This window comes from Sturnus vulgaris, chromosome 21 (genome assembly GCF_052056855.1).
Source record: "Sturnus vulgaris isolate bStuVul1 chromosome 21, bStuVul1.hap1, whole genome shotgun sequence".
In the NCBI taxonomy this organism is placed as follows: Eukaryota; Metazoa; Chordata; class Aves; order Passeriformes; family Sturnidae; genus Sturnus; species Sturnus vulgaris.
In genome coordinates this window covers 1,313,377-1,325,896 of record NC_142263.1, presented here as the reverse complement: position 1 = coordinate 1,325,896, position 12,520 = coordinate 1,313,377, and the positions used below count along the sequence as shown (strand labels likewise).

Sequence of the window (12,520 nt, the reverse complement as noted above, 5' to 3'; positions counted from 1 at the left end):
AGGCCACAGAACATTTAACTACAGCTTATCTCCTATGTATATATGAAAAGAAAAAGCAGGACACTTGGGAAATTTGTTTTGTGATATGTGATCAGGTCAGAGATGGTCAGTTCACTCCCTCGGGAATGCTGTCATAAAGGGGAATTAAAGAAGGTGGAAACCTGATAAAGTGAAAGTCTCATGGTTTAAATTTAGGTCCAAGAGCTCCCAATCATGAGATCAGCACTTGCAGCCCCTTGGCACAATGATTCCCACGAGGGATTTAACACTGGAAGGTGTGTGAAATACTCTACAACTGCAGTCCTGCAAAATCCTGGCTACCCACACTGAGCCCCTCTGTAAGGGGAGTACACTGGTGGTGGTGATTAGTCAGCTTCTCATTAACAGCCCCAATTAATGACCCTTGGGAAGCAAAGAGCGGGGGAAGTCCCCAAGCCAAATGCTTTGTGGAAAACAAGAGATTAAAGTGAGACTCTGCCATCATCTTGCAGATATAAATGGAATGACATTGTTTGCACTGGAATATTTTCCACTCGAGTCCCTTAAGCGCCAATAGCGATCAGGTACCGGTATGATGATGTGAAATCTCAAAAATAAACTGGCCTGGAGTTCAAACTGTTCCAGCTATTTCTATTTATAGTCTTCTAAGACAAAAAACTAAGGAGTGCCCTGCTGAGAGGGGCCGTGGCTGGCGGGGACACACACTGAGGAGTCTTCCACTACTGAAAGACGAGTGCATAATACTGTAATTGAGCACAGAGAACACGGAATCTGCACCACCTACGTTACCAGAGCAATCTAACCAGTTCCTCACCTGCTGCTGGTGGATGCTGGCCACTAACTGTTGGCAAATCCAAAGAGCTATCAGACATGACATGCTTAAGATCTCCTCCCACATCAGCCAGTTTCATGTCAAACTGAACAGACAGCGCGTCTTCCGAGTCCTCCTTGCCCACGCTGCTGCCGCCGATGGAAGGCAGATCCAGGGATTTCACTGAAGCTGAGTCTTCTTTGGCCTGCTTGAAAGCTGCCACTTTGTCCACCAGCGACTTATCGGTGCTGCTGGAAGAAAACTTGGAGTGGAAGTCAGCAAAGTCATCATCGCTCTTCACCGAGGAGAGCGCGCTGTCCTTGGCCTCCTCGAAGCCCGCTGCCGAGCCCTCCAGGGACAGCTGCTTGAAGATGTCATATTTGGTGGGAGTAGCAGTGGTGGCAGAGCTCTGCCCACCCTTCACTGTGCTGGCTGAGGAGCCAGCCTGAGCAGCAGGGCCGGCCTCCAGCTTGAGTGCATTGTATTTGTCATCGGGTTTTTGTTCGGAGAAGCCGCCGCTGTTGTTGAAAGCCATAAAATCTGCAAAGTCATCTTGTCCACTGGCTGATGCGCCGTTAGAAAATTCCCCAAAAAGGTTGAACTCTCCAAAGTCATCAGCTAAGCTTGAAGTTTTGCTGGGTGCTGGCTGGGCAGAGGTGGATGGAAGGGGTGGGGGGGGAAAGGAGCCTGGTTTGGAGGTGTTAAACGCAGGTGGGAAGGATGGCTGCTTGTTTTCTCCAGGAGAGGAAAAGAGCTCCAGGTCTGCCAGATTCAAAGGGGTCTTGGTTTGTGCTGGCTGCTTGGGCTGAGCAGGCAGAGCAGGGAAGGGTGCAGGGAAGGTTTTGTCTTTTGAGGGTGGCTCTAACGGGGAGACGCTGTCAGCGGTTTTGAAATCTGTGAAACCATCATCAGCTCCTGAGGGCTTGAACTCTGCAAGGTTCTCTCCTGGGAATGAAAACAGGCAGAAAACAACAGTGAAACCCTGCACAACAAACACAGCACACTCACACCATGCAAGCAAGCAAATTATTTCATGCAGTGTCAGAAGGTTTTACACAAACTGTTTCAATGAAAGACCTCGGGATGCACACGGAACTGCAAACTCAACTTCCACGAGCCACTCGAGTGTCAAGGGCAGTGATTCTACTTTTCACTCCAGCAAACACTTAATTCCCTCAAATAGCCTCCACCAAGTCATATTAAACTCCCTCTACACCGAGTTAATATCAAAACACACCATGACAAATTGTTTCAAAAGGAGATCGATACTGCCTCATTTGGCCTCCATGCAAGTTCTTCTCCCCACCTCACCCTCTTCGTGTTTGCCAAGCAATGAATGTAATTTTGAATTTCACTTATACCAATTCAGTATTTGCTTTTTATGGAAGCAATTCCTGCCTTCCTCCCTCTGAAATATTGCAGCTTTTTCAGGGGGGGATCACCAGATGGCTGAGACAAAATCAACATGAGGTAACAATGTTTTCATTGAATTTACAATAAATATTTTGGTGTGCTACTTTTATAACTTTCTTCTTCTGAGCATGAAAACATTGTTTAACCCATTCACCAGCATGTACATACCTGGACTACTTGTAATTTTAAAGTATTGATGCTTATTTTAAGACAAGTGTCTAATAATTTTTTTCCTGTTTTAGAAACACACCACTAGCATTTAATTCTTAAGCTACCACCACAATATCACACTTTATATTAGTTTAACCAAGATTTAAAAGAATACTCTTAATAATGGCAGTAAAGGACCACAGCTACACCTGACCTTTTATTCCATTCTCCCTCCCCTCCAAACCAATTCATTTGGCTCAGCAACAATAGAAATATTCCTGAAATTGCCACTCATTGATCAAAACTGCAACAGCACAGCAAACTAAACTTACTGAAGAATTGCAAACTTTTCCATTAGAAATGTAAGCTGGTGAAAGGGTTAAGAGTGGTCAGACCTTGACAGCAGGCAAATACAGCAACTTTCTATATTTTAGAACAGGTACAGAAAGAGATCAAAAGTTGTTTCATTTTACTGCAAGCATTTAATCCCGAAGAGTTTCCAAGCATGAGAAGCTCACAAAACACCACAGGGGTTTCATAAATGAATGACTCTTTACTTAAAACAAATTCCTACCACATTATTACTTTAAAATAAAAGTCAGCAGCACCCAGAAGAGATGCCAACCTTCCAGAAATACCATCAGCACACTGTTCCAATAGGATACTGCCCTGTTTTTACAAGATACTTCCTACCAAGTTTTTTTAGAGAAGCAGCACCACCATTATTTTAGAATTGCAGAGATGGAAATCGTGCAGCTTGAAGAGAAATGCTAAAAATGATAATGAAGATACAATAAAGCCTCAGTGCTTACCCAAGTATTTGCTTTCTGCTGGCTGCTCTAATTCCCGGAAAGCACTGTACTTGTCCCCTCCATCTGGAGAAGAGCAGAAAAGACATTTACACAGAGAAATGATGAATTCATACAGCAAAACGATGAATTCATACAGCAAATGTTATATTAATCGCTCTGATTTTTAAATATTAATATCTTATCAATGGCAAAAGGAAGATATATGAAATTGTACAATCAATTGCTCACAGAGGTTGTGTGTTTGTCCTTTTACCTCCAAAAGCAGCTGCACTCTCAGAAGGTTTCTCAGCTGCCATTCCTTTAAACACAGCATATTTATCAGCTGGTGACAGCGGCTTGGTACCTGGGAGTGGCATTAGTAAAGAAGGAACACTAAAAACAAAAGAGATAAAAGCAAAGTTCCTTAATTTGTCCGTAAGAAATCTGCATTTCCAGGTTTTATTTAAAGGAGTCTCTTATTATACCAACACAATTTGGTTCCTAAACCTAAGCTTATGCCTTAATGAGTGTTTAATCCAGCCCCCGATGGAAGTGACCTCAGCTGGGTAAATTCCCACTTTATCTCACCTAATCATATTTCTTTAGTTCTAACTTAATTTGCACCGTTCTTGACTTTAATTTCTATTAAAACCATGAACAAAACACTCCAGAACTTTACACCAAGGAATCTGTATCCCAGGAGAGAACAAGCACACAGACACACCCCAGGAATCACTCCTACTTAATTTATCCCTTTGAAAATTCCCCCTGATAGAACTAGATACAGTAAAGAGTTAAAACTGCACGAGATTTTGACAGCTATGTACTTTCAGCTTATCTAATTCTGATTATATCTCATTACATATTGTAAAATTAAGATAATAAAGTGGGATCACTGTTCAAAGGAAGGAAGAGAATAACTTGGTGCTGACAGAAATTCCAATCAGTGAGTTCAGGCAGGTATCTAGTCAGCAAAATAAGGATTAGTGCACAGTTACACAAGCAAGTCTTTTTGCATAAACACACTCTATTTTATCCAGTAAAACTGCCACAACAACCTAACACCTTGTTAGCAAATGCTGGAAGATTTAGGAGAGAGCTTTGCCTGCCCTCCACACAAGCCCCGTTATCAGACCTTGGCAGCTCCACACAACAACATCCTTTACATATGAATGATGCATTCTACCTCCAGTTTGTGTCATTCACATTGAAAACCTGAATGAATTTCTATTGCATTCTTCAGCCTGGAGCAAGAATCTTTCCAGAACCATTTAAATCTCCTTATCAGCAGCCTACAAGCAACACACAAACAAGCACTTGCACACATGTGCTGCTGCTGGGCTGTGATGCTTGCAGGCAGGCAGTGCAACGGCAAAAAAATAGAGCTTATGGTAATATAATTAAATTTCCCATCCCTGCAAAGCAGGCTATTAGATATGCAATCTTGGCAAATGGAATGGTTAATCAGCTGTACTCCACAGATGGCTTTTTTTTTAAATAAAGCTCCATAAGCAATTAGATTATAGTTCATTGTAACATTTTGTTCAAAACTGAACGCTTTCACAACTGAATAAAGAGAACTGCTGCAGTGAAAAAGAAACACCATTTTTTGAAATATTTTTTTATGATCCTCTACTTCTCATTGTGCAATTTACAAACAGTTTTCTGTCAAAACTTTCAGTAACAGATTAGCTTCAGCTGCAAAATGACATCTAACATAAGATATATTTAAATCAGCATCTTCAGATCCGTGTGGCATTGACTGACATCCCTGGGAGTGTCCAAAAGCCAGGCTGGACAGGGCTTGGAGCAATTTGGTCTAAAGGAAAGTGTAGGGGGTGGAACTGATCATCTTTAATGTCCCTTCCAAACCAAAACATTCTGAGCTTCTATGCCATCAGCAAATTGATATTCCTTACACAGAAGCCATTTGCTGTAGTGTAAGAGAACAATTGGGTTGAGCATCCCCATTTGATGTCACTGCTGAGGAAGCACCTGGTAATCAGGGCTCACATGGAACTCACAGCTCTGTTTGCCACTAAGAACAACCAGCTCCTACCCAGAAAATGTGTCTGTCTACAATCAGACACCTGTGAGGTGCATAAAGAGGAAAGAAGGCTGAAATTTTGTGGTCTTTGTAGACCTTGAAAGATTAATTGTAACCTATTAAAGGGAGGAAACGTTTATTTACTTTGCTATACAAAACCTGCCTGATCAGGAATTACATCTCATCTCCCAAAGGAAAAGCCAGATTGCTGAAGTCTGAAGGATGTTTCAATTGAGATTTATAGTCAGGTATCAAAAGTTTAGGCAGTGGCAAAGAAATGACAGAAACACCAAGGACCTGGTACCTGCTCCGGTGCTGTGAACTGGCAGCTTTGGCTGCCTCCCCCTGGAAATCAGTGAAGGAATCATCCAGGGAGCCAGACTTGGAGGCATCCTGAAACTCCTGGAAGTCATCATCTTCTGGTTTTACTACCTGAGTTACAAACAACACATGAATTGCTATGCTGCTGGCTCTTCAAACTGTCATACAGCATGAAAGCAGCTTGGAGCAGTGTGATTAAGAGGGGTAAAAAAAGAAGGAAAAGAATCTTTCAACACCAGCATCATCAGCATTTCCACTTTGTCTGCACCTCACCCTACTCAAACACACACAGGATTACAGGGAGCAAGAATGAACAGAGGAACTCTACTCCTTTCACAATAAAAGTTATTGATCATAGCCATGGCATCTTTTAATACAGGACAAATGTTAGTAATTTAAATCAGTGAATAATTTAAAATTAATAGCACTGCAAAACGTTTTTTCTGAAGGATGAACCGTGTCTGCAAACAGCAAAATTTATCCCCCACAAGATTTACCTTTGTAAACTGAAGGTTTTCAGTGTTCTCAGCTGCTCCTGAAACTCCTGTTTTACCAGCTATTAGAGTCTGTTGGGCAGTTTAACCTAAAATTCCATTTTATGTGCATTACAAAATCCTAACTACAACTAAATCCTCTTTGTAATACAGAACACTTTTGTACCTCTTCTAATGCCACCAGAAAGAACTGAAAAAAAAAATAAAAAATAAAAGAACGCCCTTAGTGGCACTTCACATTTTCAGACGTCACAGGCTGGATTTCAGCTCTGTTTTTTTTGCCATTTACTTAAAACCTGTTGTCACCGTGTCACTGTGGAAGTGCCAGGCTGATTTCCCTTGCAGTGAAGGGGGTTTTGCAGGCAGATTTAAAACCTGTTGTCACCATATCACTTGAGAAGTGCCAGGCTAGTTTCCTCTCCAGGGAACAGGGTTTTGCAGGCAGATTTTTAACCTATTCCCACCATGTCAGTGGAGAAGTGCCAGGCTGATTTCCCCTCCAGGGGAGGGGGTTTTGCAGGCAGGGACTGAGCTCACCTGGCTGGCTGGGTAGGAGGGCAGGAAGGCTCCCGAAGGCTGCGCTGCAGCTGGAGCAGCTGGAGGCGGGGCAGGAGCAGGGGCAGGGCCAGGGATGCTCATGGCCATCACGGGTGCCCCCATGGACAGCCCCACGGAGGCCGGGGCAGCCGCGGGCAGCAGCGGGGGCTGGCTCACCCCCCCGGGCAGCGGCACCGGGAACCCGGACAGGGTGGGGACGGGAGCGGCTGGGAACTGGTTCAGCACCTCAGGGCTCACGGCAGGGATCCCTCTCTGCAGAGACAACAGCAAACACAGCGTTAGTTACACGTGCAGTGTTTATCTAAGGGCCTAGTGTGCTCAGCTGCTGTTTGCACCTTGTGGAATTGAAGCCAAAAAGGAGCAGGGTACTGGTTTATATCCCAACAACGCTATCGAGGTCCATGTAAGTGAATTCTATTCAATACAGATTTATTGAGATAGGAAAAAGCCTCCAAGGGCATTGAGTTCAACCTCTGACCCACCCTGTCACCCAGCCCAGAGCACTGGGCCACGTTCCTTGGACACCTCCAGGGATGGGGACTCCAAACCTCCCTGGGCAGCCCCTTCCAGTGCTTGATAATCCTTTCCATGGAGAAATTCTTCCTCATGTTCCAGCTGAAACTCCCCTGGCACAGCTTGGGGCCATGTATTCTTGTTGCATTTGACACTAAAAATGCGTTTTATAACTGTATCTAAGAACTTCGATTGACACTAAAGAAAGTAACTGAAATGCAAGTGATGCAATTGATAAAACTATAACCCCACTGAAGTGACAAGGGCAGTTTCTCCTCTGCACTTCAACAGCAGCAGTATTTATGGGAGGTGTGCAGTGCTGGTGCTGACACACAGCCCAGGTGAGAGCCATACCTGAGTCACTGCAATCATGGCCAGCACGGAGTAGAGCTCCTCCTTGGTGAGCTTCCCGGGCGTGGTGCGGTTGGCCAACGCCCAGATCTGCCCCAGGGTCTCCCTGGGCAATCCCGAGGACATCAGGATGGGGTAGAGCTTGGCCGTGTCAATTCCAGCAGGAGTCAAAGTGGTTTCTAAGATTTTCTTATACAGCTCTGTTGTGAGGGAGGCAGTGTTAGACAGTGACAACTGCTCTTTTCAAATATTATTGATTTTTTATCTTGTCTCAAACTCAACGTGATATCAAATCAGGAGCACTCAGTGTAAGGCAAGGCAAGAGCATTCTGGCACTGTATTGTATCATCATGTTTCATCTAAATGTGTTATTGGATGGTCTTTACAGACAAGTTTAACTTAAGCAGAGAAACATTTTATATAAAATATACTTAGTGATGCATTTCAAACCACGTTTCTTTAATGAAACTGCAGAATAACCCACATCAAAAGATAGTTCTATGAGCCTTATGTATTTAAACCTCAGTGTAATCAATATTTACTACAGCAATTCATTTTCTATTCACTGTGTTATTTACACATAGAAGACAAATAGCCTTCAGAAACGAGCCTGCCTAATTACAAGACATGCCAAAAACCAGAATAGCCATGAAAGCAGCATTATCAGCAATGCATCCTCTGCTGGGATAAGCTGCTGCCATAAATGTTTAATCTAGAATTTGTTAACATGCTCGAGTAAAACCCCTATTTCTTCAAATGTAGATAAGACACCATAAATATGTAACATAGCAAAGATCCAGGATTCCTCTGATGAGGGAATAAAGCTTTGATCAATAAGTGGCCACACAAAGCACACTTATTCACACCTTGCACTGCCCACCTGGCCAAATGCCCACTGGTTGGTTTACCTGGGACCAAGCTGTCGTTGTAAATCCAGGGAGGCATAATTTGCTGGATGGGGTCCTGGGGAGGGAACACTCCAACTCCTAAAGGTATTCCATTCAGTAAAAAAACAGTTGTATTAGGATACAGAGTACAATGATCTTAAGAGATTACACCACAGCTGGTCAGCATCATTCAGCATTTCAGGCAAAGATTTCAGATAGGAATCACTGTGCTCAGAGGAAAAACAGATACTGCAGGAATATGAACTAATAACTAGAATGATTGGGCAGTAATAGATTATAGTTACATATGTAATGAAATAAGGAGCTCCTCTCGTGCCTCCCTCTGAACATCCAGATGTACAGAACCTAAAGTCTCATTGTCTTCAAGCTTCACAGCAGTTCTGTGTCACAACAAATTCAGCTTCCCATCAGCTCCCTGCTACTAATTATTTGTGGAATAAAATAATCCATATCTACCATAAAACCCAGTGTTCCCCCAGAATCCACAAAGAACCCAGAGACTGAAGCTCAGCAGGATCACATCCCACATCCACAAACCCACTGCTCCCAGTCTTCAGCTCCAGGGGACCCCACAGCCACCTTCACTGCTACAGGCTTTCACAACACCATCTGCCTCACTTCACTCCCTGAAAATCCGTTCCTTCCTTCTCCACTATGTGAGCTCTTCCCTTCAGTCTCCCTCAGCAGATTTTATGCTCATCTTGGATGGAGCTCTGACCAAAAGCAGCATCATTTCAGGTTTCATTGTCTTTCCCAGCACCTTTGCATCTCCTCGTCTTCCACATGGATTCCCTCTTGACTGCAGTTTAATTTCTGAGCATCCCACAACTCCAAGCACACTCTAATATAAGCAATTCCTTCCATTTTACCAACCAAGCAAAATTAATTTGCCACTTCCTTAGATCTCGTTATTCTTCAGTTTTAACCCCCATTCCATACTCAGTCAAAAATTTTAACAAAATCCAAACTGGAACAAAACCTTGTTTTAAGTTTTCCTCTACACTATCTTTTGAATATTCACCCCTAAAGCACAGGTAGTTTTAGACACAACGTGTATGAGCAGCAAATACTTGAGAAACAAGTATCAACTAGCTAAGAGTTTTAACCTGGCAAGACTTTATGCCCTCAAGGTTAAAAGATTAAAACCCAACATGACATTGGCCATTTTTAATGGCAAGTTTCCCTAAATTGTTTTTTTTTAAATATCTTTAGACAGCACAACTTCTTTTTCCCCAGGACAGGATAGAATATTTTAAAACAGCGAACCTGATTAAACAAACGTGTTAAAGGTGATTACAACAATAAACTCACATGGAGAAAAGTTCAGAGCAAAATCATGGCAGTTACACTTTGAGCAAGGAGCAGGAGGCACTGACATATTATTCAAGCAGGCGTTCAGAGCAAAATTATGCAGGGTTGGCCTTGGAATTAGTGAACAGAGCGTTAGCACCAAGCAGCATCTCATTAGATTGAAATTCTGTCAAACGTTTCGATTGCTCACCACACTCTTCAACTGCTCTGTTTTGTTCTGAAGCCTTGTGCACCTCTGCAGCAGCACTGGGACCACTTTCATGTCCACCTACAACATCCCAGTCGCTGCTGGTGAGACTGGGATGGGCTTGGCTTGCAGCCGAGGCTTTGTGCCCAACTTCGGACGTTTTAAGTTTGGTTTGCTCTTGTTCAGATTCATCTGAGCCATTAGCTAAAGCTTTCTCCTCCAAGGAAGAGCCTGAATAAACAGCAGGAGGAATTATTTATACTTTGTTATGAACTGCCCAGACTGCACTTCCACACTTTTCAAAGGTACTTTTGGTACCACTGATGAGTTGGGGATGATCAGCCCCAGCTCAGAACAACCCTCTCTGGACACTTTCAGAGCCTGGTGCTGCCCTTTACTTACCACAAACACAACAAATTCAACAGGCAAAACACAAGTAAAAGGAGGAAGACACAAAATTATTTCCTGTATTAGGATTGTGGTTGCATAATCATCCAGGCATCAGGAGCAGAGGTGCCCAGTATCTACATACATCTCCAAAATTCTTCACGTTCATCTCACCAACATCCCTTCAGCCTCCAAGGGAGGGAGCACACAAGTGCTCCAAAGCAGCATAATTATTATTTCATATACTCAACTGTGTCTTTTTCTACCACACAGACTTAGGATGATGCTAAAGCACAAGATTTAATTCACCTAAGATTAGGCATGTGTATATTCAGCAGTATTTGGTCCACACATGACTTGCTTTTACAGGCAGTTCTAAGGGAAGGGAGCAGGGGACTTAAATCATCTTTTCCCATGGATCAGCAGGTTTCTGCTTAATTGCCTAAATTATTTTTTCCAGCCAGACTGAAAAAAAAAACCAAAAAAACAACCCCAACAAATTAAGTAAAGACTCTGTGTAGCTCAGAGGGTGACATGTAAAAGAAGATACTTTAGAGTTACCTGTTTTATGGGTATTGGATGGAGATGCAGAGGTAGGAAAATAAGGAACCTGCCCAGTTGTACCATGCAGGGTGGATAACACTGGAGCCTGGGCTGGAGGGACAGGTTGGAGCACAGCCCTCTCTGAAAGCAGCTGCCCAGCCTCAGTGGCAGGATGGAAAGGCTGAGAGGTGGATTGAGGCACCAGTTTGGGGCTTTCAACAGGCCCTTGCATAAAGTCACTAAATTCTTCATCATCGAGAAAAGCAGAATGGGAAACAGATACAGCACAATGGGATGGTGTGGGATGATCTGCAAATGGAATGAACACACAAGGCAAAGTGATGAGGAATAAGGGTGGGAATGTGGGAAAAGTGGCAAACGCTGGGAATACACAGCAAAGGGGTGAGGAGGAGCAGCGTGGAGAGTGTGTGTGGCAGATGTGAAGGGTGTCATGGTCAGCACAGCAAACACAAGGGAAAACTGAGCAGCCACCTCCAACCACGCACCTCCTCTCCCAGGTTCTTAGGATGTAAACACTGAAAACTGGTTCTTAACACTGGCTGTGAAAGCATTCTGTCTGTTTTGGGCAGACAGGGTCAAAACAAATCCAGAGGTAATATTTCAAAGTGGACATAATGAGGTCTGTCAGGGGGATATTTTCCCTCAAAGGGATGTTTTATCCACAGAAACTTGGCAATATATCATAAGATACAAAAGAAATGTCTGCTCATGTAGACAATTTTCTGCTTGATCCCTTCCAGTGTTACTCATTTTAACAAAATTGGTGGAGGACAGGCAGACCTACAGACAAAGGGAAGTTGTCAGAGACCACCTGTAACTGCAAACTTACCTAGGAGTGAATCCACAGCAGAGACACATATTTTACACAGGAAAAAGCTCGCCTAGATAAGCTTTGTTTCAGTCTAGACACTAAAAAATCTACGCTACAGACCTTAAGAAATCTTAAGTGGCAATTGTTGCCAGTGTAATTAATGAGAACACAGAGCCTTGGTTTGACCATGCCCTAAAACACATCAGCCAGCTGTGACAATCCACTCAAGTCTTTATACATGTTTTTGATCATTCTTAGCACTTAAACAGCACTTCTCATCTTCAAAAGCACTCTGCAAAACATTAATTAATGCTTTGACTAGAGAAGAGCAAATGCTTTATCAATTTCCTTGATGTTTCACATTTAGCACAGCACATGAGGCTTTCTGTTAAAGAATTCAAGCCTTTTAATAAAGGCTGGTATCTAATATTTCACCCTCATACCCTGACCAAGCAACGTGTTGCCAGAATGACATTTGACTTTACAAAACTGTCAATCCACTCATTTTGTACCACCAAATAAAAATATTTGTTGGAATTAGTTCCCCCCGCTGAGGATTTTAAACGTTGGAGTTTTATTTTCAGTTGGAAAATGAGGAAGATTACAAACCTGGCTTTTTTGGGTGTGTTGCTGGTGTTGGATGCATTTTAGCATCTCTAGAAAAGCCATCTAAGTTCCCTTTAATGGCTTCCAAAGCATCGTCTCTGCTTTTTTCACCTGTCTGAAAGAGCACAGAAAACATTTTGAAAAATTCACAGAACAGCTCAGTTTTCTTCCAATACCCACAGTTCCTCAGTACCAGAATCAGCAACTGTTGCAGAGTGTGTAAAAGACTGACTCTTCCAGAGGTTTTTTCAAGCCATAATCTGGCATCTCATGCAATTCCCCACTGATGTGCTTGTT

At 43.0% G+C, this 12,520-nt stretch overlaps 1 protein-coding gene across 5 annotated transcripts in view; it reads right to left on the bottom strand.

Moving 5' to 3' along the window:
* Positions 1–12,520, bottom strand: part of SYNRG (synergin gamma) — a 36,058-nt gene that overhangs the window by 16,576 nt on the left and 6,962 nt on the right. For 2 of the 5 annotated variants that reach the window (XM_014881172.2, XM_088177006.1), the window contains exons 6-14: positions 12,227–12,338; positions 9,859–10,086; positions 8,358–8,435; positions 7,453–7,649; positions 6,565–6,837; positions 5,517–5,644; positions 3,440–3,558; positions 3,187–3,249; positions 815–1,756 (exon numbers count right to left, since the gene is read on the bottom strand). In XM_014881172.2, coding sequence (XP_014736658.2) covers positions 815–1,756; positions 3,187–3,249; positions 3,440–3,558; positions 5,517–5,644; positions 6,565–6,837; positions 7,453–7,649; positions 8,358–8,435; positions 9,859–10,086; positions 12,227–12,338 — 2,140 coding nt within the window. Of the gene's footprint in view, positions 1–814; positions 1,757–3,186; positions 3,250–3,439; positions 3,559–5,516; positions 5,645–6,564; positions 6,838–7,452; positions 7,650–8,357; positions 8,436–9,858; positions 10,087–10,803; positions 11,095–12,226; positions 12,339–12,520 lie in introns of all 5 variants that reach the window. The other 3 variants (XM_088177007.1, XM_088177008.1, XM_088177009.1) reach the window with 2 other exon arrangements.